Raw genomic sequence first — 27,999 nt, forward strand, 5'->3', positions numbered from 1 at the left:
AGGGTTTGTGAAAATGCAGGGCTTACTAAAAAGTATAGAAAATTATAGATATATATATATTTTTTTTGAGGAAGATAAGCCCTGAGCTAACATCTGCTGCCAATCCTCCTCTTTTTGCTGAGGAAGACTGGCCCTGAGCTAACATCTGTGCCCATCTTCCTCTACTTTCTATGTGGGATGCCTGCCACAGCATGGCTTGCCAAGCGCTGCCAAGTCCACACCCGGGATCCTAACCCATGAACCCCCCGTTGCAGAAGCAGAACAGGCGAATTTAACCGCTGTGCCACCGGCCGGCCCCTATAGCTATTGTTAAAGAAATGGTGGGGTCTATATTATGGCTCCACAAAAATATTAGAATGAGAATAGAGATAAGGTGGGTGCAAAGAGACCGCCTGTGCTTAGGAGAGTGGGACCAAAAATGGGAAGGCCCTGGAGGTGGAAAGATGTGTATGTCTGTTAGATGAAAGACATTTTGAGCACGTGTTAAAGAGGAAGTCTAAGCTCAACGTGATTTCAAATCCTGGCTCTATCATTTATTAGCTCTGTGACTTTAGGCAAATTACTTAACTTCTCTGTGCCACAGTTTACCCATTTGAAAAATGGGATTTATGGTCATAGTAACCTACATCATAGAGACTTTTGTATTATTTTGTGTGTGTGTGTTTGTGCTCTTTTCTTAGGACACTCCCCCATCCCTCCCCGACTCCCCCAACCCCATAGATTCTAAGCTCTGCCTGAGTAGGAGGGAGTTTTGTGACTTAATCATCTTTATGGCTCTCGTAGTGACTACTCTAGAAAATACTCTGCAGTGGGCATTCAATACGCACCTGGCACATAGCAGATGCTCAAGAAATATTTGTCTAATAAATAAACAAATGTTGAACTGAATGTGGTAATTACAAGAGTTAGCAAAATTTCTAAATATCCATTTTTCTTCTCAGCCTAAAATGATTGCCACTCTAGGCGAACACAGTTTTAGTTATAGTGTTTCAAGGCCAAATAAACCTGTAATAAAAATGTATATAATAATCACTGCACGATCTGAGCACAGCACTTGTAATTGGGGAAGAATTTCAGCCTTAAATATAGGCATATATATTCTTTTCAACCAGAGTTGTTCCTTTTGTTGACGCAAAATAACCAATAACCATTCTATAGATAAGAGAAATAAGGTGAGTTTTACTTAGGCCAGAGTGAGAATTATAACCCTGGAAGGCCTTTTCCAGAAGGGAAGAAAGCATTCGTAGAACCATGGTTTTCACTCGTCTTACATAAATCTTTTTAGAACAGAGAACATACATTAAACACATCCAAGATACATATTCATCAAAGTTTCAAACGGATATTTAGTTGCAAATTAGCAGGTCAACATAACCCTGCTGTCGAGAAAGAGACTAATATGGGCGTTACCAATAGGGCGTAGGAGGGGAAGTCTGCATTCTTAAGAGAGTGCATTCTTTAGTTTAATGGTTAAGGCAGACGTACAACATTTGTTTGAGAATCAGTTTGAACCTGAATAGTTACTCCGTATACCTCAATATGCGAAAATCTCTCGTCACTTTGAAGGGATGACTATAAAAATCCGTTTGTCTTTTCCTGCGCTTCTCGCCTCTCATTGTCTTCAAAGCGTCCCTACTTGGTTCTACAACGGGATCAGTAAGGTAACTGGAGCAGCTGAAAAGAACCCGAACAGCGAATACGGCTTCTTATGTCCTTCGCGCCACCCCGTAGTTCGCGCCGACGCGGGGGCGCGGCGCGCGCGTTTGAAAGCTCGGAGGCTTCGGGTTGCAACGACGGTTGCCGCGGTGTGCGCGCTGGCGGGGAGGGAGGCCGCCCGAGGCGCGCGTGCTGGGGCCCCTCGGACGAGTTTCCAGACGACCTCGGCCCAGAGCCCTCGTCAGCCTGGGCTCTGTCCCCGGCGTGTGGCTCCGGTAAGGGGAGGTTTTGGCGGCCCTGACGGCGCGGGCCTGGTGGGACAGAGCGCTCAGCCGAGTGCTTCCGTGACAGCTCCGCCGAGCGGGAAGGTTGAGGACGCTGGGAATGTGGCATTGGCTGGGGATTATCTTAGGAATCGTTTTTGCGACCCAAACCCGGGTGCGCATCTGGATCACGGGGTGGCGTGGGGATTTCGGGACAGAAGTTGCCCTTTTCTCGAAGCGAAGCCTGGCAGTCCGTGCTTTCCTGGAGGCCCCGCTGGCGAATGCGGCGGGCAGGCGGATCTGGGAAACGGATCTAGCAAGCTGCCGTCGTTTTACACATGGGCTGCCCGCTGGCTGCTGTGATGCCCGGGCCTGTGGCGACGTCGGAGTTACGCCCCAGACCCCAGCGCTGCGGCTGGCGCCCCTGGGGACAGTTGGCTACCTCGGCCCGGGAGTCTCAGTTCAGCGCTCCGCGGAGGCTGGAGCCGGACCAGGGTTTCTGGTGGGCGTGGGGTTGAGAAAGAGCCGTGTGAAGCCCAGTTCCTTCCCCTGAACCCCTCAACTCACCTGCCTCCAGTTTTCAGGTGAGGTGATGGGGCAGGTGGGAGGAGGATTTGCACCTCCAGCCCTCCGTGAGTTCCTGGATCCGGGGATACAGTCTGCCTCGACCCCGGAAATGCCTGCAGGGGTTGTAAATAATCCCATCAGAACTTTCCCTTCCTTTTTCATTCTGCTTTTTCCTCTGTTTGGCTTCTCTTTTCTCAGTTATCTTTATTTTTTCTCTTCTTTTGTGTTTCCTTTTCTCCGCTGTCTGTCTACACTTTAGCTTTGGCAGTAGTATCCACGTTTTTGTTTGGTTCTAGGGTGGCTTAGGGTCCAAAAGTTATTATCTGATCCAGTAGATCTGTTGATGAACTTGCTGAGCCCTGTTAACTTTTTAATACTGCTTTTTTTCTTTTTTTTGAGGAAGATTAGCCCTGAGCTAACTACTGCCAGTCCTCCTCTTTTTGCTGCGGATCCTGGCCCTGAGTTAACATCGTGCCCATCTTCCTCTACTTTTTTATATGTGGGACGCCTACCACAGCATGGTGTGCCAAGCGGTGCCATGCCCGCAGCCGGGATCCGGGCGGGCAACCCCGGGCTGCTGAGAAGCGGGACGTGCGAACTTAACCGCTGGGCCAGCGGGCCGGCCCCTGGGCTGGCTCTTAATACTGCTTCTTAAACTGTGCTTGAATTTTAAAAAGTATCTGAAGTACTCCACAGACTATGAAATTCTGCCCACAGTCATATTACTCTCATTTCTAATATGGCTTCATCTAAGATATTCACAATTTTATGCTGTTCTCTTCATAAGAACCTTGTGATTGGAGGAGGGTGAAAGGGGTGATTAGGCACATGTCTGTGGTGATGGATTGTAATTAGTCTTTTGAGTGGTGAACATGATGTAATCTACACAGAAATCGAAATATAGTGATGTACACCTGGAATTTATATAGTTATAAACCACTGTTACTGCAATAAAACAACAATAAAACCCTGTGATTTAGATTAGTATGGTTATTTAGCAATTAATGCATACAGGATATGTCTACAGTATATACAGAATCTGTGACAGAGTGTCACAGTGGCCAGAAGTCATCTTATCAGTAGACTACGGCCAAACCTGTTTAGTCATGAAAAAAGTTGCCTCAGAAAATTGTGAAATGGTTAAGATATGGTATATTTAGGTGCAAATGGCTTGGGGTGGAGGACTGAGTCCTAGAGTGTTCTAGAATGAAATCAAATGTTAAAAGACTTCTGTTTAAACTTAGGTGTTTTTAACTGGAGGAAAGTTTTTTTTTTAAACACTTACACTACTTCTGAATGTCAAGTCTTCCTTATGCTGAGGGGAAAAAGGCAGCGAGACTTAGGCAGTAAGATATCCAGGACACCATACTTAATGGGTTTTTTTGCATCCTACTTTTCTGGACCCCCGGGGCTACTTTGTGTCCTTCAGTTCTCCTTTTGGGCTGCCTCAGAGTTCTCTGTTTGCCATCTACATTTATCCCCTAGATGATCTTATCTAGTCTCTTGGCTTTAATACCATATATATGCTGATACCCTATAAATTTATATCTTCAGTTTGGATTCCAGATCTATATCCAGCTGTCTGTTTCACATTTCTGCTTGACTGTCTAATAAGGCATTCAGAATTGAGTTCCTCATCTCAGTAATGGCACCTCTGTTCTTCCAGTTGCTCAATCTGAAAATTTAGAGCTATCCTTGACTTTTGTCTCATTCCTAGCAAAAATCCAAACATTGGGAAATCCTGTTCGTTCCAGATTCAAAACATGCAGAACACAAACATTTCTCACGATCTCTACTTCGGCTGTCCTGATCCAAGCCACCTGGATTATCTCCCCTGGATTATTGCATTAGCCACTTTAATGGTCTGATTGCCTCCGCCCTTGCTCCCCTTCACTTAATAAACACAAGCCAGAGTGATCCTGTTGAAACATAAGCTGGAGTGTATTCCTCCTCTGCGTAAAACCTTCCAATAACTTCCTGTTTCTAAGTAAAAGCTGAAATCCTTGCAGTGACTAAAGCTCTCTGAGTAAAAGCCCTGGATGATCTATCCATTGATGTGAGTGGGGTGTTAAGGTCTCCTGCTATTATTGTGTTGCTGTTAATGTCTCCTTTTAGGTCAATTAATAGTTGCTTTATGTACTTTGGTGCTCCTGTGTTAGGTGCATATATAAATGTTATGTCCCTTTGATGGAGTGTCCCTTTTATCATTATATACTGCCCTTCTGTGTCTCTCATTGCCTGGTTTATCTGGAAGTCTACTTTGTTTGATATAAGTGTGGCAACACCTGCTTTCTTTTGTTTGCCATTGGCTTGGAGTATCATCTTCCATCTCTTCACTCTGAGCCTGTGTTTGTCTTTAGAGCTGAGATATGTTTTCTGGAGGCAGCATATTGTTGGGTCTTGTTTTTTAATCCATCCAGCCACTCTGTGTCTTTTGATTAGAAAATTCAATCCATTTACATTTAGAGTGATTATTGATATATGGGGGCTTAATGCTGCCATTTTATCACTTGTTTTCCAGTTGTTCTGTGTTTCCCTTGTTTCGTGTGCCATGTATTTCAGACCTGCCAGTTCAGTTTGGTGGCTCTCTATGATGGCTTTCTCATTATTTATCCTTTGTGTCTCTGTTCTGATTTTTTGTTTAGTGGTTACCTTGAGATTTGTATAAAAGGTCTTATAGATGAGGTAATCCATTTCCTGATAGTCTCTTATTTCCTTAGTCTAAGCAGGTTCCATCCCTTTATTCCTCCCCATCTAAGTTATTGTCACAACTTACTCCGTTTTGTGTTGTCAGTTTGTGATTAAAATGAAGTGATTATATATATTCTTGATATTTTCCTTCCCTTTTTCTTTACTGTTATAATTGTTTGCTAGCATGTTTTGATAGGGAGTTGCAATTTTCTGTTTCTGTTTGCCTATTTATCTCCTTGCTCAAGGCTTTGTAAACCCTTTTTTCTTTTCGGGTCTGAGGGCCTTCTTGATCATTTCTTGTAGGGGATGTCTTGTGGCAATGAACTCCCTCAGCTTTTGTTTATCTGGGAAAGTTTTTATTTTTCCATAATATCTGAAGGATATTTTTGCTAGATAGAGTGTTCTTGGCTGAAGCTTTTTGTCTTTCAAAATTTTAAATATATCATTCCACTCTCTCCTAGACTGTAAAGTTTCTCCTCAGAAATCTGCTGAAAGCCTGATAGGAATTCCTTTATAGGTTATTTTCTTCTGCCTTGCTGCCCTTAATAATTTCTTTTTGTCGTTGACTTTTGCCAGTTTTACTAATGTATGCTTTGGAGAAGGTCTTTTTCCATTGGTGTAATTAGGTGTTCTTTTAGCTTCTTTTACTTGTAATTCCAGCTTCTTCTTTAGGTTTGGGAAGTTCTCAGTTATTATTTCTTTGAACAAGCTCCCAGCTCTTTCTCCCTCCCTTCTTGCTCTGGAATACATATAATCCTAATGTTGCATTTCCTAATTGAGTCAGCTATTTCTTGGAGAATTTCTTCATTTCTTTTTAGTCTTAGTTCTCCTTCATCTGAAGCATTTGCTAATTCTCTCCTCCATAATATCAGCTGTATTTAAGGACTTCAGATTTTTCTTTATCTCATTCTTGTGTTTTTCATCTCCAGCATTTCTGATTGGTTTTTCTTTATGGTTTCAATCTCTTTTGTGAAGAATTCCCGCTGTTCATTAATTTTATTCCTGATTTCATTGAACTGTCTTTCTGAGGTCTCTTGTAACTCATTGAGTTTTTTTATGATAGCTATTTTGAATTCTCTGTCATTTAGATTGTAAATTTCTGTGCCTTCAGGATTGATTTCTGGGTATTTGTCGTCTTCTTTCTGGTCTGGAGTATTAATATACTGCTTCATAGTATTTGATGGGGTGGATTTGTGCCTTTGCATAGTCATAGTATTTGGTCGCACATTCCACCTGTTGCCACTGGGTGGGGAGCAAGAGCTGTGTTCTGAGTCCACCATGATCTCTGTCAGCTGTGCCTGATCCACTCCTTGGGACTGCTGTATTGGCCCTGTGGGCTTTCCCACTGAATGAGAAAGTGATCACAGGGGTGCTCAGGGCTACAGCTGCCTGATCCCACAGTCCTGCTGAGACAGGTTACCCCTTTGGGGCCACAGTGGTACCATGGGTGTTCTCAGCATCTGGGAGCTCATTCACCTGGGCGTGCAGTCTGCTTGCCATCTCCTTCTAGGTCGCACCAGCTGTTGTGCTTGGTGGGCAGGGCCTCTCCACTGAGTATGAGCCTGGGCCATTCCCTAGGACTGCAGTAGCACTGTGGGCTCAGCAAATGGATGAGAAAGCAATCAGGCAGGAGCTCAGGGCTGCCGTCACCTGTTCCCACAGTTGCGACGAGGTGCACTCCCATCCTTGGGGCAACAGTGGTGCTATGGGCTGTCCAGCCGAGAGAGCAGTTGTGTGCGTCCACAGGGCTGTCAGGGGGGACCAGAGAGTGCTCACCTATCTCCACCACCTTCCCTTCAGATGTATAGCTGTGTGGGTCTCTCAGGTATCCTGTTGTGCTGTTTGGGTATCCTCCATTGAACAATGAATGTTCCTTTAGTTGTAGTTCAAAGGGGGAGAGATAAAGGGAATAGCTCACTCCACCATGTTGCTGACATCCATCTCCTTTGTTCCTTTTTATGATTAAATAATGTTCTGTTCTAGAGAATAGGAGTTCTGTTGAATGATGTTCTGTTGTCTATATTGTAGAGTATATTTTGTTCATCTGTTCATCATCTGATGGATATTTCTGTTTCTTCTTTTTGGCTATTATGAATAATGCTGCCTGCATAAACAGTTTCTTTAAAGGATATAAAAGACCTGTTAACAAATACTTCCAGGAGGTGTGAGAGGGAGACTTACTTTTCACCTTTTTGTACCTCTCTGGTTTCAGTTTTTTCATTGTAAGTAAAATTGGGCTAAATATTTGTCATGGTCTTTTCCAGTTCTCAGATTTCATATTTATATGGTAAAAGGAGTGATAGTGTTATAGGAACTTTTTCATAAAGAAGAGTTGTATTTTTTATAATTGCAGTTGCAGTGTAACTTTCAATTTATTTTCATCATAGGACCTAGAGTGATTACTACAATGGAAGAAGTCAGTAATTTCAAGACACCAAGCAAACTATCTGAAAAGAAGAAATCTGGTAAGATATATATGGAACCCTTCTTCATTGGTATTAGAAATGTCTTAGTATTATTGTAGTTCGATCCTTTATTATCTGTCACACATAATTTTAGCATAAGTCCTCTTTATAATGTTGATCTTAACAAATAAGACTGATTTTATAGGCCAGGGTTTGGTCATCTATGAGCTAATTTTACTGACATTCTAACAGATTTGGAGGTTCTCCCTGGTGAACAATCAACTTGAACCATTAAGGAACATTACCTTTCCTCCTCTCATACATGCGTGGCTGTGGTAATGGAAAGATATTTTGCAAGGCAATTCAGTGGGCAAAGGAGAATCTTTTCAACAAATAAAAACAATTGGACATTCATATGCAAATTGACCCTTAGCTCACATCATATACAAAAATAGCTAAAATCATAAAATTTCTAGATGACAACATAGGAGAAAATCTTACATTGTTCATTTCTGGTATATAGATTTTTGTGTATTGACCTTGTGTCCTGTAACTGTGCTAAACTCACTTATACCATTAACTTTTTTATAGATTGCTTAGGATGTTGTACATAGTTGGTAGTGTTGTAGATGAGTAAAGACAGTTTTACCTTTTTTGCCCCAGTCTGTATTATTTTATTTCTTTTTCTTATAGCACTAACTTCAGTATATTTTTGAATGGAAGAGATGTGAGTGGACATACTTGCCTTGTTTCCAATGAAATAGTGTGTTAGATGTAGGTTTTTCACAGATGCCCTTTATCAGTTTGAGGAATTTTCCTTTTATTCCTGGTTATTATGAATGGGTGTTGAACTTTCTCACATGCATTTTCAGAATCTATTGAGATAAAGTTTTCTTTTTTAGTCTGTTGATGTTATAAATTACATTAGTTTTCAAATATAAAATCAACTTTTCATTCCTGGGGTAAAGCCAATTTGGTCATGATGTATTTTATATATTGCTTGATTCAGTTTCTAATATTTTCTGTGTTCATGAGGGATATTGGTCTGTAGTTGTCCTTTTTTGGAATGTCTGTCTAGTTTTGGAATCAGGGTATTCTCTATTCATAAAGTAAACTGGGAACTGTTTCCTTCTCTTTTCTTGAAGAGTATATGTAGAATTGATAGTATGTCTTCCTTCACTGGTAGAATTCACCAGGAAAGCTGTGTGGGCCTGGAATTTTCTTAGTAGGAAGATTTTAACTGTGACTTCACAGTTAATGAGTTATAGGGCTATTTAAGTTATCTATTTCTTCTTGTGTAATATTTACTGGTGTTTTTCAAGGAATTTGTCCATTACTTCTAAGTTGTGGATTTTACTGCCATAAAGTTATACATGATGTACTCTTATTGCCCTTCTAATGTCAGTTGGGTCTGTGGTAGTAGCTCCTTTTTCATTTCTGGTACTGGTATTTTATATTTTCTTTCTTTCTTGATCGGGTATGTCTGTCTTGGTGAATATTTCATGCACTTGGAAAGATCATATTTTCTGCTGTTGTTGGGTGCAGTGTTCCATAAATGTCAGTTAGTTCAAGCTGGTTGACTTGTTTATGTTGTTTTGTTCAGGTCTTCTATATCCCTACTGATTTTCTGTTTACTTTTTCTATTACTTGAGAGAGAAGTATCTCCAACTACAATTGTGGGTTTGTCTATTTTTTTCTTTCAGTTCTGTCTGTCGCTTTATGTATTTTGAAGCTTGTTATTAGGTACACATACATTTAGGATGGTTATTTCTTTTCAGGAATTTACCCCTTTACTGTTATGAAATGTCCTTCTTTATCCAGTGTTGTACTCTCTGTTTGAAGTTCACTTTATGTGATCCTAATTGAGCCACTCCAGCTTTATTTTGATTAGCGTTTGAATGGTATATGTTTTCCAAACTTTTTACTTTTAACCTATTTGTGTCTTTATATTTAAAATGAGTTTATTATACACAGCATGTAGCTATGTTTTGTTTTGTTTTTATCCATTCTGACAACTTCTGTCTTTAACTGGACTATTTAGGCACTAGCCACAGTTGGCAATCTAAATTCAAGTTCAAACAAATTAAAAGTAAATAAAATTGCAAATTTAGTTTCTCACTTGTACTAGCCCATATTTCAAGTGCTTAATGATAGCATGTGGCTAGTGGTGCCTGTACTGGACAACACAGATACAGAACATTTCCATCATGATAGAAAGTTCTGTTGGACAACACTGTGTAGACCATTTACATTTGGTGTAATTGCCTGTGGTTGGATTTAAATCTGCTGTTTTGCTAATGTCCCATAGCTTGCTGATGATTTGTTAATTTTTTTCTAATCTTTTCCTAAGTGCTTCATTTTTGGTAGGTTTTTTGTTTTATCTTAAAATTTAGTTACCTTTTCTTCTCTAAGATGGTGTTGGTTATATCCATTGTATTTTTCATTCTTTGAAGTTCCATTAGGATCTTTTTTTACATTTTTTTGTCTCCTCCTTTATGCTCACGTTTTCCTTTACAGTATTGAGCATACTTTTAAGATTTGTATTTTAAGGTTCTTATCTGCTAATTCTACATCACTGCCATTTTATGGTCTGTTCTGTTGGTTTATTTTTCTCCTAATATGGGTCATATTTTTTTCTTTCATGCCTGGTAATTTGTTATTGGCTGTTGGACACTCAACCTTGTTGAGTGCTGGATTTTGTCACTCCTTTGAAGGATGTGTGATTTTATTATAGTCCACAGTTAAGTTACCTGCACATTAGATTGTTTCCTTTGAGGCTTGCTTTAAGCTTTGTTCCAGACTTTTTCCTTGGGCTAAAATTTAGCTGTACTACTAAGTTGTGATCCTTTAGAGGACTTTACTCAATGCTCTGTGTGTTACAGAGCTACCACACTCTGGCTGATTATAAATGAATTATTCCTAGACCTGTGTAATCTCTGATAATTGTTTAGCATACTGCTTGTCTTTGGCACTTTATCTGGCTTTGGGGAATTTTGTTCATTGTGTGTATAGATAAGTACTTAGCCAGATGCTCCAAGGGAGACCTCTTTTCAGATCTCTGGAGCTTTTTCTCTTGCTTTTTGCCTCCCTCTTTAGTTCTCTGCTCCACAAATTCTAGCCACTTAGGTCTCCTTGACCCCAATCTCTGTCTCCTCAATATGACAAGACCTCTGGGCTGTGTTTCTTTGTGCTGCAGCTTGGAAACTGCCATCAAACAGTAAGTTAGGATAATGATAGGGCTCACCTCATTTGTTTCTCTTCTCTCAGAGTTTACACCCCTACTCTGCCTGTGGTCGATTATCTGAAAACCATTATATCTTGTCAAGTTTCCTAATTGTTCATGGCAAGACAGCAATTCCAGGAGTAGTTAATTGGTCATGAACAAAAGTAGGACTCCTCTAGCTCATCTTTTTTTTTTTTTTTTTTTTTGAGGAAGATTAGCCCTGAGCTAACTGTTGCCAAGCTTCCTCTTTTTGCTGAGGAAGACTGGCCCTGAGCTAACATCCATGCCCATCTTCCTCTACTTTATATGTGGGATGCCTACCACAGCATGGCATGCCAAGTGATGCTGTGTCCGCACCCGGGATCCAAACCAGTGAACTCCGGGCCACCGAAGCGGAATGTGCACGCTTAACCACTGTCCCACCAGGCCGGCCCCTAGCTCATCTTTTTTAATGCCTGTATAATGCTCTGTGATACAGATGCACTATAATTATGACTCTAACGATGATTACGTAGGTTTTTTGTTTTTTTGCAGCCACAAAAGCAAATCCAAGTAGTCAAATATATATGCAGGTATACGTGTGTGTATGATGTCTTTGGGCACATGCTGCAGTGCAGGCATTGGCAAGCTTTTTGTAAAGGGACAGATAGTAAATAGTTAGGTTTTGTGGGCCACCTAGGGACTCTGTTGCATATTCTTCATTTTTTAACCACCTTTTAACATGTAAAAATTCTTAGCTTGGGGGGCCATAGAAAAACAGGCTGATTGCTGCCCCTGCTTCAGTGTCACTGTAAGATAGAGCTCCAAGAGTAGACTTGGTCAAAGGGTATCTGTTTAAAATTAGGATAGATAGTGTCAAATTGCTCTCCAAAAGACTGCCAATTAATACTCTTAATAGTAGTATGTTGAGAATGTTAGCGTGCATTTTTAGAGATCTTTTCAAATACTAATTTTATTTTTTATTTCTCTTTCTGACATTTAGGATTATCTTTAACTCCATGTATAAATATTCCTGCCTCTCCATTTATGCAGAAGCTTGGCTTTGGTACTGGGGTAAATGTCTACCTTATGAAAAGGTGAGTATAAGTTTCAAATTAACATTTTTACATGGAACCATAGTTCACTGTACTTGGAGACAAAAAAGGAATATGAAAATTCAAATATTTAGATTTGGGGTATGTTCCTGATCCTACCTGACCACTATATACCAGTCCTAGAACATTTTATAACCAGAGCTCTGCCTGGTATACTTGTCTCCTACCTTCCTCCTGATGGATTATTAAAGGAGAAATGATTTACATTATAATTCTTTCTTTGGCTTGTGTGGGAAGGGGAAGGGACAGAGGAAAGGGGTTCCTGTGTGGTGATAATGCAGGATTCTCAATAAAAAAACCTCAAAGAGGATGCCAGTGTTGGGGATGCCAGTCCTTCTCAAGATAGCCTCTTTTAGAGAATAAAGGATTTTATTTCTTATGTCATCATTGTTAAGCAAGAAGGGTAAATACATGATTTTAAAGTAGGAAAATTGTGTTGAAAGAAAAATGAAATAGTAGAATAAGTGCTAATAGCTAATAATATTATAGGTGTCAACAAACACATTTTTAAAAAAGTTGTTTATTTTACTCATTACTCTGTACCTAGTTTCATGTTTAGTAAATAGTGGTAAACAACTGAGTTAATATGTATTCCTCATTGTACTCTTGGAATCAGCCTGACTAGTCCAACCAGGCACATTGTTAGCTTCATCTAGGTTTATATTGTTTCCAAATAGAAATACCTTCTTTAATAAAAAGCTAATGAATTGAGAATAGCATAGCAATTGTATATAAGTAAGTATTCTTGAAGCATTTTTGCAGTTTAAACACCCCCTTTGTGTGTTTGTATGTTACTAGTTCTGTGAGCATTTGTTTTTTAGTATGTAAAAACTCTTGTCTAAGTTATCTTGAAAGAAAAAAATTCACACAGGTTCATGGCTAGTCTCATTATTTTTCACTTTTTTATCTTTTTGCTAAGGATGATTTGCCCTGAGCTAACATCTGTCACCAATCTTCCTCTTTTTGGTTAAGGAAGATTTGTCCTGAGTTAACATCTGTTGCCAGTCTTCCTCTATTTTGTACGTGGGCTGCCACCACAGCATGGCCACTGCCAATTGGTGTAACTCTGTGCCTGAGAACAAAACCTGGGCCACTGAAGCAGAGTGTGCCGAACTTAACCACTAGGCCATGGGGCTGGCCCTCTCTTTTTTAAAAAAATGTTTATAAATGTAAAGTGTTTTGTTAGCAAAGTTATACTGTACTACATGACTTCATTAGAAAGCTTCATGTGGCTGATAATGAAAAACAGCAGTCCCTGCCTGACCCTACCACTCTGTAATGTGGCCCTGTCAGCCTGGGATTTGGTAACTGGGAGATTTCCTCTGTTTCTCTGGTGAAGCGGATCCTCCATTTTTCTGCATCATATGTCTTACTACTTGTTGGTTTACATCCCATTTTGGTTGAGGACATCTGGTAGTTCCCCATGAGAAGATGCACAGAAGATACAGTTTTGAGTATTTGCATTTCTGAATATGTTTTCATTTTACCCTCATACTTGACTGACCCTTTTTGTTTTTCTGGGTTAGAATTCTCTTTGGGAAATAATTTTCCTCCCGAAGTTTGAGGACGTTGTTCCATTGTCTGTTGGCTTGCAGTGTTGCTGTTGAGAATTCTGAAGCCTTTCTGCTTGCTAATTGTTTTTATGTAATCTGTTTTATGTTATCTGTCCCTCCCACTGTCCTGGAACCTTGTATGATCTTCTCTTTGTCTCCATTGTTCCGAAATGTCACAGTGACATGCATGGGTGTGGGCCTCTTGGAATCTGAAAATTTCTGTTCTTAAATTTTTGAGAAATTATTTTTAAAATTACTTTGTTGATACTTTTCATTTCTGTTTTTCTGTTCTCTATCTGGAATGCCTATTTTTTAGACATTCAATTTACTGATCACTGATCTACTTTTAAAAAAAATTTTGCCTGGTTTTCTCTTTTCTGTTTGTCTTTTTGCTCTATTTTCTGGGAGATTTCCCCAACTTCATCTTCTGATACGTCTATTGACTTTGTCATTTTTGTCTATCTTGTTTTTAATTATCTGAAAGTTTTCCTTTTTAAAATGACATCCTAAGTCTTTTGAGGGTGCTAGAAGCGTTCTATACCTCGATCTGGATGTTGATAACACAGGTATATACACATGTGAAAACTCAGTGAGCATATGGTCATGAATTACTCTGTGACTGTATGGTTCACAGGTTCTCGACTATGCCAGTAGACTTCAGGCTGAAGACTCTCTACTTTAGGCCCTTCCAAAGCCAGTCTTCAGTCTTCAGAAGCTGGGGGATAAGGGATGGGCAAGTGCCTGGTGATACACAATCAGGGAGAGTATCTAGTAATTTACTTGCTTTTTAAATAATTTTCAAAAAGTTCATTGGGACTGTTAAGTCAGTTACTTTCATCTGCTTTCCAAGTTTTCAAAAAGATTGTTGCCATTGTCTCCTTCGTGATTTCCATCTTTGTCGATGGGTATATGTCTTAAAATGCCCATGTGCTTTTATTTTAGTGGGGCTTGGGAGGGATCAAATTGTATCTGTATGTTCAAGCTATCATTTTAATCCAGGAGTCTGTATTTTTTAATGTTAAATGAAGTTTGCATTTCTAGATTAAACCCAACATAGTTGCAATTATTATTTTTTAATGGGGCTAGCCCCATGGCTGAGTGGTTAAGTTGGCGCACTCTGCTTCAGCAGCCCAGGGTTTTACCATTTCAGATCCTGGGCACGGACATGGCGCCACTCATCAAGCCATGCTGAGGCAGTGTCCCACATATCACAACCAGAAGGACCTACAACTAGAATATACAACTATGTACTGGGAGGCTTTGGGGAGAAGAAGAAGAAAAAATAAATAAATAAATAAACTGATGGATTCATTTTGCTATTTGTTTAAACTTTTTGTATCTATGATATAAGTGAAATCAGCTTGTGATTTTCCTTTTTCTGCTGTCCCTGTCTGATTTTTTTATTAAGGTTATATAGACTCATAGTCCCTTTTCTTTTGATTCCCTAGAGCAATCTGTATAAGATTGAATGATAGCTTACTTGAAAGTTTAGTAAACTCACATATAAAATTATCTAGGCTTTGTATTTCTTGTGGGATGGTTTTAAACTCCTGATTACATTCATCAGTGTTCTTAGATTTTTCTAAGAATTTGTCCATTTTGTCTTAAATTATTGGCATAAAAGTTTTAGTATTTATTCACTTAGATTTTTTTAATCTGTTGAATCTGTAGTTTTGTGCCCATTTTTATTTGAAGTATTATTTGTGCCTCCTTTTATTTTTTTTCTTTGTGCAATCTCATCAGAAATTTACCTGTTTTCTTAGTCTTTTCAGTGAACCAACTTTTAGTTTGGCCAAGTATTTTATTCAGATTTTGTAAATATATTCTTGTCATTCTGTAGCTTAGGATACATTATGGAAAAAGTGAAGATGGACTTGCTCACTGAATTCTAAACATTTGAGAGCTATGGGGTACCCCTTGAAACTTGAAAAATACATTTTCCATAATGAAATGACATGGAAGAGGTTATCCTCAAATGTTATTGTTATCTAAAACTGGAGGTTTAAGATAGTTTAGATATGCTTGTGGATGATAGATGTATGTGAATTAAGAAGTTTAATGATCCTTTGAGTACATGTTTGCTTGGTTTTCTTTCTCCCAAAAATTGGCACCTGAGCTAACATCTGTTGCCAATCTTTTTTTTCTTTCCTCTCTTTTTCCTCTTCTCCCCAAAGCCCCCGAGTACATAGTTGTATATCCTAGTTGCAGGTCCCTCTGGTTTTGATGTGTGGGATGCCACCTCAGCATGGCCTGATGAGCGGTGCCATGTCTGCGCCCAGGATCAGAACCAGTGAAACCCTGGGCTGCCAAAACAGAGTACACGAACCCAGCCACTTGGCCACGGGGCCAGCCCTACATGTTTTTTCATTAAAAAAAAAACACCCTGCAATCACAGAGCTATGCTCATGAGGTAGTACAAAGTTAAACAAATTCTTAGTTCAATCTATTGTTTTATGTTCTTATGGTTCTTATGGTTAAGCTAAACTTTTTCTCTTTAGCTTTTGAAGCTCTTTCACTAGCTTTGTGCCTCTGTGCTACATACACTTTGTCCTTCGTAATTCACCATACTCATAAATAAATGCCTACCTTACCAGGTAAACCTATCTCTTACTTTGTTTTACTTGTTTATTTAGGCTTCAAAACATTTACACTTTAAATATTCTTAAAATGGGTGAATCCTCCTAGAAAATAGACAATTTACATTTTTTTCAATTGTGTGTTTATTATTATCTCCTTAAACGCATGTCTTTGAGTATATGGTGAAAGGTGTGAGATGGATTGGTTAGTGTAGAGGCACAGTATTTGTTGGGAAGAACAGTCTGTTATTCTTTGCATGATTATATATGGGCCAAATGTTTTTTGTACATCTCTTCAAGTTTCTTAGACATTAGTGTTTATTACTTTAACATTCTATAACTCGCTTCTGGTACACATAGTTAAATGTTTGATAAGTAGATGGTAGTCTGAACATGCTTGAATGGAAAAATTAGAAAATAGTATAGTAATTTTGAAGTTTAAAATTTATAACATTCCATCTTTTTTCTTCTACTTCTCTCTTTTTGACCTCTCCCTTCAAGCAATAGATATCAGACCTTTTGTAATCAATAGATATATCAGCTATACGTGGTCCAATGAACAAGGATACATAATACAAGTGTGATAGTCTAAAATACTTTAAATGTTTTCTAAAAAACAACATATTAAGTCCTTTGCAAAATTTGGAAGTTCTTGTTAGTCATTTGAAATGTATTATGGTTATTAATCTTCCTATACATCTTGGTTTTTTTAAAGATCTCCAAGAGGTTTATCTTATTCTCCTTGGGCTGTGAAAAAAATTAATCCTAGATGTAATGATGATTATCAAAGTATGTATCTAAAGAGACTAACTGACGAAGCTAAGATTTTGAAAAGCCTTCATCATCCAAACATTGTAGGTAAGTTTAAATTTATTTTGTAGCAGTATCTGGTATTATTCTGTTTATCCAGAAAGAGTTTATATAACCTCTTAACTAGTCTCACTAATAAAAATGAGGAGGATGGTGTTGGAGTTTGGCAAGAATCAAATTAATGTGAACATTCTAAAATAAAAGATGCTTAAGTATATATTTAAAACTTCATGGGAATAGATATACTCATTGTGGTGCTGGTACTATGAAGAATTCAGGAATATAAAATGATCTTATTTTAGATAATTTTCTTATTTTCATTTTTAATATAAATAGGACTGGTGAAACTATTATGTTTAAGGAGGCAAAGTATTTAAAAATATTTTAATTTGTTATACAGTCGGCAAACACTGAAGGCATTTTAAATTAGGTCTACTGAATTAGTTTTGTAAATAATAGCTGTTTCATTGTATATTTGTCAGTCTTAATCCAGATCCATTTTCAATCATGTTCCTGTAAAAAAACTTAAATACTGTTGTTCTTCCCTATTCCAGTAAGAAAATGTCATGTTTTCTTTAAGGTTATCGGGCTTTCACTGAAGCCAGTGATGGTAGTCTCTGTCTTGCTATGGAATATGGAGGTGAAAAGTCTCTAAATGACTTAATAGAAGAACGAAATAAAGACAGCCGAGATCCTTTTCCAGCAGCCATAATATTAAAAGTTGCTTTGAACATGGCAAGGGGGTTAAAGGTAACTATGCCATTATGTTTTAAATAACTTCTGTGGGACATGGAAAAACTAAATACTTTATACACCTAATTACAAGGCGAGATTTTTTCCCCCCAAAAGAGGGAGTTGCCTTAAGTTAAAGTCTTTATAGAATCACTTCTATTTCAGAATGTACTATTTCCTTTTTTATGATCAGTGAAGTATTGTTTGAGGCCTTCACATAGCCTGAAATAACCCGAGTCAGGTATTTTTGCTTATCAAGATCATGTGTTAGATTTAGTTGAGAGGATTAATAAATTTAACACAGATTTAATAATTAATTCTGGAGGTATAGCCTAAGCCCCTGTTGATATAAATAAGCCTCCTAAAGGTTGCTTTGTGGCATAAGTTTTGGAGTTAGCTTACCTGTAAATAGACATCGATTTCCAAAGAATCATTTAGATTTCTCGTCAGTATGGCAGACTGAGGTAACATGGGATGTTCCCTTCTCTAGCTTCAAGTAATTTGAAATGATGGACAGATAGAAGCCTATAGTTTAGGACGGGAGTTCAAGTTGTTCTTTTTGTTTGAAGGTTATCATATTTTTTTTATTAGTTGTATTTTTGCTCTGCTGTGTTAAATTTTCCACTGTTTTAGTATCTGCACCAAGAAAAGAAACTGCTTCATGGAGACATAAAATCTTCAAATGTTGTAATTAAAGGTGATTTTGAAACAATTAAAATCTGTGATGTAGGAGTCTCTCTACCACTGGATGAAAATATGACTGGTAAGTAGTATTCTAATTTTTTAAATTTTTTCATACAGTTTGTAAATTGCTAAGTTTTGCATATTTAAATAGGTAGTAAGCTCACTTTCTTCAAAACTCAAAAACTATAACAATTGTGCAATAAAAAGTATCCTTCCTTTCCTGTCTCTTCCCCTCAGCATCCAGCCCCCTCCCTTGCCTCACACAATATAAATTACTGGTTTCTTACTAATTTTAACTGAAGAAACTAAGGGAACTATTTCTAACCTGGATTGAGATTTTTAGTGGTAAAAGGTGGGGAAATAGAAAATAAAATTTTAATAAGGTTTTTAACAAGGAATACATTTAGCATCAATATAGTGACAAGATTTGGGCAACTGTTAGAAGGAGGAGCTGGAGTGGAGGTAGGAAAGAGGGTGCTGGTAGAGGCCAGTCTTCTGCTGCTTGCCCCGGGCCCACCCAGCTCATTCCTCTCTTTATTGTAAATACTGACCATTCTCTTCTTGGAGAGTTTAAGATATGTTCTTGGTTGAGAACTGAGAGCCAGCCTCAAAGAGAAATCGTCTGCTTTCAACATATTATTAATAAATAACATCTAAATTTGCCTTTTTATATGAATATAAGGTAAAGGGAAGGTTAATGAATGCTATTTAGAACTTATTAGAGCTTAATTTCTAGCTAAAGTAAAGGTCTACACTTGAATTGAAGGAAAAAGCCAAGATAAATAGTGACTTTATAATGATGTCTGTGATCATTTATAAAGATAGAGCTGTCATGAAACCCTAGGCCAAATAACTGCTACAAAGTTGAAACTTTAGGAAATAAAAGGAGAAATTGTCAAACAGAATAAAAAATTTTTAGTGTAATTTTTTCAATCCTTAATAGATTGAATAGACAAAACTAAGATATAGAAAATCTGAGTAGTAAAGTTAATCTCTGTGCATTAGAATATTTATTAAAGTTGACCATATATTAGTTGGGTTACAAAAGAAAACCTCAGATTCTAAAAAGTAGAAATAGTCTAATGGTTGACATTCATTGTCCTCAGTGCTATAAAGCTAGAAATTAGTGACATGTTACTAATTTAGTAACACAGTTGGAAACAAAAATCCCCAAACTTTTTAGAAATTTAAAATACTTGTAAATAATTCTTTGGCTGAAAGAAGAAATCAAATTCCACTTACAAAATACTTAGAAAATAATGAGAATGTAACATCAAATCAAAACCTATTTAATAATAGACAGAACTACTCAAAGAAAAACATTTTCATTATTTAACCTTTATGAAATTAAGTTGAGTGTTCAAGTCAATCAAAAAAACGAAGCCTTAAAAAAATGTAGAAAGCAGAAGTGAATGAATTAGAAAATCTATAAATTCTACAAAATCCCAATATGATCTACTTTGTTTTGAAACATGTCAAAGTGAATGTAAAGTTCATCCTTGAGGATACATGTTCAAACATAGCTAAGAAAATTCTATGAAAGAATGATGAGTAGGAATTTTCCTGACCAGACGTTAAGAAGTATTATAAAGCTTAATATAATTAAAGCAGCAATACTCATGCCAAAATAGGCTGAAAAATATAAGAGAGTCAAGAAATAGTTCCCAAATATATAGAATTTGTTATATGATAAAGGTGATATTTTTGTATTAGTGAAAAAAAGGTAGTTTTCTCAATAAACAATGATGTTTGGACATTTTAGAAAAAATAAAGCTGTTTTCTCTCCTCACTCTAATCTCTATAGATTGAAGATCGGAAAAAGAAAGTAGTAGAAAAAACTGTAGGTAAATATTTCCTTAATGTTGAGCTTAGGAAGGACAGCAAAGCTAGAAACTATTAAAAAAAAAAAAAAAAGCCGTGACTAACTGAAAACTTTCTATATGCTAGTGTGAGCTGCAGTCTAGGTTAACATGTACTCTCATGCACTGAGTAGAAGTTGTAATTGGTGTATTGTTCAGGTTAGGAGAAGTTTTGCTATGATAACATAGACTCTCAAAAACCTCAGCAGCGTGGGGCCGGCCCAGTGGCACAGTGGTTAAGTTTGCACGTTCCGTTTCTCGGCGGCCTAGGGTTCGCCGGTTTGGATCCCCGGTGCGGACATGGCACCGCTTGGCAAAAGCCGTGCTGTGGCAGGCATCCCACATATAAAGTAGAGGAAGATGGGCATGGATGTTAGCTCAGGGCCAGTCTTCCTCAGGAGGATTGGCAGTAGTTAGCTCAGGGCTAATCTTCCTCAGAAAAAACAAAGAAAAAAACCTCAGCGGCGTAAAACCACCACGGCTTATTATTCAAGCTACATGTCCATTAGGGCTATGTTGCATGTCATTCTCACTTTAGCATCTAAGCTGCTGGAACATCCACTGTATGAAATATGGCCCTTATTATAAGGAAGATAAAAAAAGCTCTAGAGCTGCGCTGTCCACTACAGTAGCCACTAACTTCGTATGGCTATTTAAATTTATTAATAACTAAAAATTTTAAAAGTTCATTTCCTAAGCCACATTAGCCACATTTTAAGTGCTCAATAGCTACATGTGATTAGTGGCTGCCATGTTGGACAGTGCAGATAGAGAACATTTTTGTCATCACAAAAAGTTCTGTTGGACAGTGCTGCTCTAGAAAGCCTTGCACTAACAGTTAAATGCTCCAGCTCAGAAATGACGCAAGTCACCTCTGTCACAGCCCACTGACCACAACTAGTCATGTGGCTCCACCCAACCACAACGGGTCAGCAAGTACAATCCTTCTGTGTGTCTAGAAGATGGAGAGCATGAACTACTTGATGAACAGCACTAGTAACAACCACAGTGGTATAACCTTTTCAGAGGGCCGTTTGGAAATACATATTTTTTTTAAAAGACTAAACCTTTAAAAATGTTTATTCCCTTCAATCCTATAATTCCATTCCCAAGAACACATTCCAAAGAAACAATTGGGCAGTACAGGCATTTTTTACAATAACCTGGTGTATTTCTGCAAAACCTCTCATTCTGTGAAAGTCAAAAGATAGAACTAGGTTTATAGAAGAAATAGAATTGGGACAGAAAAATCAAAATCCATGCAGCTTTGAAAACAAAGCAATAACAAAAACAATAACAATCCTAATAAAAATATTAGCACGTTCAATGTTCATTGGCACCCAGCATCAGTCAACTTATGTAGTCATAAACCCTGGGTTTGTGCTTCCTCAAAGGTATATATGAGGGCGTTTGTTTTCAATAGATAGTTTTCATTAAATGTAAAATTTGATCTGGCTTTTTCGATTAAAAACAATATGCATAAGCATGGGGGAAATGTCTTGGTGGCCCCCTTACCTGCACTCTCAGCTTCACCAGGTAGTTTAATGTTACAGTCAGCATTGCATTTCTTAAGGCTCCTAACAGCTGTGCACTGAGGGAAGGTGTTTCTCTGGGCTGAGGCTTTCTCTTTGTGAGGTTTACTCCTGATCACTTCAAAAATAACATTAATGTACTGGGAAAAAAATCACATAATTAATCTTTTTTACTAATTGTGTATGAGCTAATTTGTTTTACAAAGATACACATTGTAGCAGAACAGACCATGCAAAAATGTAAGAGAATGTCCATCAATAAGAAAGGGATGGTTTAGGGGCCGGCCTGTGGCCGAGTGGTTACATTTGCGCACTCCGCCTCTGTGCCCCAGGGTTGCACCAGTTCGGATCCTGGGTGCAGACCTAGCACCACTCATCAAGCCATGCTGAGGCAGTGTCCCACATAGCACAGCCAGAATGACCTACAACTAGAATATACAACTATGTACTGGGGGGCTTTGGGGAGAAGAAGAAGAAAAAGAAGATTGGCAACAGATGTTAGCTCAGGTGCCAATCTTTTTTAAAAAAGGGGGGGGGGATGGTTTAATGTACTGTACCACCACAAGATAAAATACCATATATTAAAATTATATCGGTTTATATTTGTACGCATGGAAATATATCCAAATATATTAAGTGAGATGAACAGATTGTAAAATAGCAGTTAAAATATTTATTTACACACACATTAAGAAAGTTTTGGGAAAAAATACACCTAAATCTTTAAAAATTATTTTTAAGTTTTGTGTTTTAATAGGTAACATAGTTACATGTTTCACAACTATAATATATGTAGGGTATTCTGTGAAAAGCCCAAATCTTAACAGTGGTTATCTCTAGATTTATTGATTGACTGATTTAGAAAATATTTTTAATACTAAATACAGTCAGGCACTGTGCCAGGCACTATGAGTATAGCGGAAAATGGGATGGACACAGTCCTTACCATTTTAGGGCTTATAATCTAGGATGGAAAGCAGCTCTTGCATAACTAATACGAAAGTATAATGACCGTTATCATATAAGGAATTATGTAAACATAATAGTGCCACCTAACGCAGCCTAGATGTTGAGAAAGGCATCCCTAAATAAATAATGTTTAAGCTGATAATTGAAGGATGAGTAGAAGCTCCAAGTTTCATAATTTTTCAATTTGACATAGTGTCCTTGAGAACTGAATAAGGTAATGTCTGCTTAAACTCTTTGAACGTCATAAAGGGCAATAAAATAAGTTTCTGTATTGACAAAAAGGAATAACTGAACCATTAAATTCATGATCTCATCAAACTTTTGTCAGAATCCATCTTTACTGAGAAGCAAACTTAAGCAGTAACATATGTGGGGAACCCATTTCCATTATGTGTAATGTAAACAGACATGTAGGAAATGCACTTGTGATTGTCTAGAGTCTCCAACTGGGACTGATATATTAGACCCAGGGTTCTAGAAAGCTGCTTTTTAGCCTGATGGATCCCTATAGGAATTTGATGTGCTTAGAATGGGGTATGAATCCTTTCTTATTGCCACAGAGTCAGTGCCCACATGGACCATGTCTGCAGACTCTTACCTAGTTGCACATTCCATTTTTAGTATAATATACTCTAACACCGCCTAGTGAATGTTCTGTTGGTGAGAGCTTCAGCTTATCCTAGTCATAGCAGAAGTAGTTTCTAAATCTGCAAAAGGAAATGCGTAAAATTACGGAAGATATATGAATAGGGTATCTTTCTTGACCACAGTGGAATTAAGTTAGAAACCAATAACAATAAGATATCTGGGAAAGCCCCAAGTATTTGGAAATTTAGCAACACAAATTCAAATAACCTGTTTGTCAAAGAAAATGACAAGGGAAATTGGAAAATATTTTGAATTGAATAAAAAAGGAAAATATATCAAAATGTATGAGATATAGTTTAAGCAGGTCTAGAAGGAAATTTGTAGCTGTGTACATGATTATACTAGAAAAAAGAAAAGATGTAAATCAATAACCTATGTTCTATCTTATGCTAAAAAAAGCAAAGAAGATCCAAAGGCAGACTAAGGGAGGAAATAATACAGATGTGAGCAGAAATCAATGAAATGAAAACCAAACACTAGAAAATATTAATAAAGCCAAAAGCTGGTTCTTTGAAGGATAATAAAATTGACAAATCCTTAGCTGGATTGATCAAGAAAAAAGAGAACACAAATCACCAATATCAGAAATGTAAAAGAGGTTATTGCTACAGATTCTACACACATTTAAAGATTAACAGACCAGTACAAACAGGTCTATGCCAACAAATTTGATGACTGAGATGAAAAGAACAATTTCCTTGAGAATTACAATTTATTAAAATTGATATAGGAAGAAATAGGAAATCATGATAGCCCTGTATCTATTAAACAAACATTCCCCCAAAGAAAACCCAAGACCCAGGTGTTTTCACCATTGTCTTCTGTCAAACATCCAAGGAAGAAATAACAGCAGTTTTACACAGATTTTTTTCAGAAAATAGAGTAAGGACCACTGGCCACTTTGTTCTGAGTCCAGCATAACTCTAATATCAAAACCCGACAGGGGCCGGCTCTGTGGCCTAGTGGTTAACTGCAGCATGCTCCGCTTTGGCGGCCCAGGTTTGTGGGTTCGTATCCAAGGCACAGACCTATACCACTCATCAGCAATGCTGTGACGGTGACCCACATATAAAGTGGAGGAAGATTGGCATAAATATTAGCTCAGGGCTAATCTTCCTCTGCAAAAAAACACCAAAACCTGCCAAATACATCGTGAAAGAAGAAAATCACAGACCAGTCTCCCTCACAAACATAGATGCAAAAATCCTTAAAAAATATTAGCAAATTGAATCTAACAGTGTATAAAAAGGATAGTACCTCTGAGCAACTATTGTTCATCCTCAGAAAGAAAAGTTATTTTACTATTCAGAAGTCAATGAAATTCACCATATTGACAGATTTGAAAACATGGTCATCTCAAGAGATGCAGAAAAAGCATTTGACTAAATCCAACTTGCATTCATGATAAAAAAACTTACTAACTAGACATAGAGGGAGCTGAGCCTCAGAAAGACTATACAGAAAAACCTACAGGCAGCATCATACCTGGAGAAGAAGGTAAGCAGGCCTGCTCTCGCCAGAGTTACTTAACCCTACCATTAAAATAAGGCAAGAAAAAAGTAGAAGCCATCAAGATTGGAAAGGAAATGAAATTGTTCATATTTACAGTTGATAATGATTGTTCAGGTAGAAAATCTTAAGGAATCTACAAAACAACTACTAGAACTAATAAGTGAAGTTAGCTATTGTATTTCTATATATTAGCAGTAAATAATTGGAAAATGAAACTTTTAATTCCATTTATAAGTACCAAAAAGCATAAAAATTTAAGGTTAAATCTAACCCAAAAAGTCTAAGGTTTCTATACTGAATACTATAAAACATCACTGAGAGAATTAAATAAGACATAAGTAAATGGAGAGAGAGATCATGATTGTGGATTGACAGACTCAATACTGTTAAGATGCTAATTCTTCCCAAATTATCTGACCATTCAGTCCAATCCCAATCAGAATTATAGCTGGGTTTTTCCTTGAAATCACCAAGTTGACTAAAATTTAAATGGAAATGTGGGTTTACCTATGTCATTCCTGGGCAGGAGCTTTAAGAGCCAATATGTGTGATTCCACCTTTTCCTGTTTCCCTGATTTAGCAATCATAGAAGCAAAGACATGGTATTTCTCTCAGTCCAATGACAGCATAGTTTGAAAAATGAAGACACTCAGGCACAGAGATTAGGTGATCTGCTCAAGGTCACACAGTACACAAATGTCTTTGAACCCAGGCAAGGCAATCTGGCTCCAGGGTCTGTACTCTTGACATCCACAATCTATTTATATTCCTACCACTTTCTAAGAGAATTGCTGTTTCTTTACACCCTTGGCAACTGACCAGCTTTTTGAATATTTAACAATCTGATAGGGAAAAAGTAATTTTTGTTAATGAGGTTGAGTGTATTTTCATGTTTCTTGACTACATTTATTAACCTTTAACCTACTCGTTAAATCATTTGCCCATTTTCCTTTGGGTTGCTTACCTTTCTCAGTGATTTCTAGTGCTTGACCTTGTGACCATTTTACTTGATTTTACTTGTTTCAGTGACTGACCCCGAGGCCTGTTACATTGGCACTGAGCCTTGGAAACCCAAGGAAGCTCTGGAGGAGAATGGTGTTATTACCGACAAGGCAGACATATTTGCCTTTGGCCTTACGCTGTGGGAAATGATGACTTTATCTATTCCACACATTAATCTTCCAGATGATGATGATGATGATGATGAAGGTATAACTACATATTTTTAAACTCCCAATCTCCTTAGTTTGAACTAAAGATTAGCTTATAAAATTACATTTTATCTTTCTATTAAGTTAAAATTTAAAAGAGAAAGTTGTTTGATTTAGTGGCGTGAGATATAGATTGTGTTAATACCAATGACTAATTTGGTGTACCATCTTGGTTTAATCTCATACAAATGAAATGTAGATTAATTGAGAATAGGGAGATAAATTAAGACAATCTAGAGGAGCAAAAATTACCTTAAAAACTCCCCTTTCCTGAGACAAAGATTGGAAAATTATCATAGTAAGGAGTAGGGGTTGATAACCTAGAAATCCATGACAGCAGCTAATCCACACCACGACAGCACAGTTGAAGAGACTGCCTGCAGTGTAATGAAAAGCATCCTGCAGGATGGATTCTTGTTTCAGGAGGAGCAGTCAGAGTTGCTAAGCTTTTCCATGACTTAAACGTAATTTTGTTTAATTGTTTCAATCTCTAACTCCTTCATGAGCAGATAAAACTTTTGATGAAAGTGACTTTGATGATGAAGCATACTATGCAGCTTTGGGAACCAGGCCACCTGTTAACATGGAAGAACTGGATGAAACGTACCAGAAAGTAATTGAACTCTTCTCTGTATGCACCAATGAAGATCCTAAAGATCGTCCTTCTGCTGCACACATCGTTGAAGCTTTGGAAATGGATGTCCAGTGATCACCTCCTATTCACTTCCTGAGCTTTGAGTATGGCTCTTGTAAATAACTGTTCACTGTAACACATTTCTATAGTTACTATGATAGTCTGTAATTATTAGACTTTTTGGAAGTGGCCTATTTTAGGACCATAGCACCTTGTGACACTTGAACAACTATTTCTGTTATGAAGGTATTTCATGTATGCTTATGATGTAAGCATTTAAAGTTATGGGTGTTCTCTGAAGTTTAAGGAACAAGCTGCTTAGGTATTTGAACTTGTTCATACAGATTTAAAACACCAGCAATAAAATGCTATAAACACTATTGTCTAATGTAAATTTGGATGAGTAACCATTACTTTTATTAATGATCTTTCTCAAACATTCCCTATTTTAATGGATCTTTTGAAATTAGCACTTTGTGCAGTACAAAATAAGTCTACATTTGCTTATCTTTTAAAACATTAAACCTTTTGCTGGCCTTTCTTGGCTGATTTGCTTATTAAATATGGTCACTGGAAACTGAGAGAATTTGACTCAAGAGTAGTTCCTTGGGTATTTCCAAACATTTTGACTTAATGCTTTTCTTGCTCTCTTTGATTTTTACTTTAATTTATTAAATGTATTTTCTGTACTGAAATCCCTTTTTTATTTACTAATCTATATCTTAAGGATTTTGCAGTTCTGGTTTAAAAATAATAAAACTCTAATAGGATGATATGGAATAAAGGGCACTTTATTACCAGAAGGTGTATTATTTTATACTCCATTGATATGAGTGTTGTCATTAAACTTACTGAGTGAATGAGAGTAGGTTACTTTCTCTCTCTCAGCCTTATTTTGTTAATCTGTAAAATGAGGGTGATTTGGATCAGTAGTTTCTTTCTGTGAGCCACAGCCCCCTGGGAATTTTCAGTTAGTGTGCTTGTGAATGTAGGTGGTGTGCCCAGACTTGACTGGAGATCCTGGAGGATCTAAGAAAGATCAGGAACCACTGCACTCTGAGCTTTAAACAATTCTAGAATTCACTAGAGGGGTCTTTAAGTTGAGATTATACCAAGTGTACACAGATGATTAATGAGCATATCTTCTATCAAAATATTATTAAAATGACAAGAAAGTAAGTTGAAAGCTGATTTATGGAAAAATTTATGTACAATTTTGCATCCTGACATTGTTATTCTTACTTTGACGTATTTTGTGTCATTCTTACTCGGTCTGCCAAGCTGACAAAGCAGTTTCTCTCTTAGCCTATTCTTTTTAATACATAAACAAATACTTTTCCTTGACAAATATGTTTCCAGTTCCTGTATTTGGACTATCTA

At 37.5% G+C, this 27,999-nt stretch overlaps 1 protein-coding gene across 2 annotated transcripts; it reads left to right on the forward strand.

Annotated features, from left to right (window-relative positions):
* Positions 1–1,531: 1,531 nt before the first annotated feature.
* PBK (PDZ binding kinase) lies at positions 1,532–27,964 on the forward strand. 2 transcript variants are annotated; one of them, XM_070505148.1, is made up of 8 exons: positions 1,532–1,661; positions 7,565–7,642; positions 11,788–11,881; positions 16,744–16,886; positions 17,419–17,588; positions 18,204–18,333; positions 25,801–25,983; positions 26,495–27,420. In XM_070505148.1, the coding sequence occupies exons 2-8, from the start codon at positions 7,585–7,587 to the stop codon at positions 26,692–26,694; spliced, it is 978 nt and encodes a 325-aa protein (XP_070361249.1). In that variant the 5' UTR covers positions 1,532–1,661; positions 7,565–7,584; the 3' UTR covers positions 26,695–27,420. The 2 variants fall into 2 exon arrangements, with proteins under 2 accessions (XP_070361249.1, XP_014698799.1); XM_014843313.3 differs by lacking the exon at positions 1,532–1,661 and adding an exon at positions 1,735–1,931 and having other exon boundaries at positions 26,495–27,964.
* The last annotated feature ends 35 nt before the right edge of the window (positions 27,965–27,999 follow it).

Source organism: Equus asinus, chromosome 3, assembly GCF_041296235.1.
Source record: "Equus asinus isolate D_3611 breed Donkey chromosome 3, EquAss-T2T_v2, whole genome shotgun sequence".
NCBI lineage: Eukaryota > Metazoa > Chordata > Mammalia > Perissodactyla > Equidae > Equus > Equus asinus.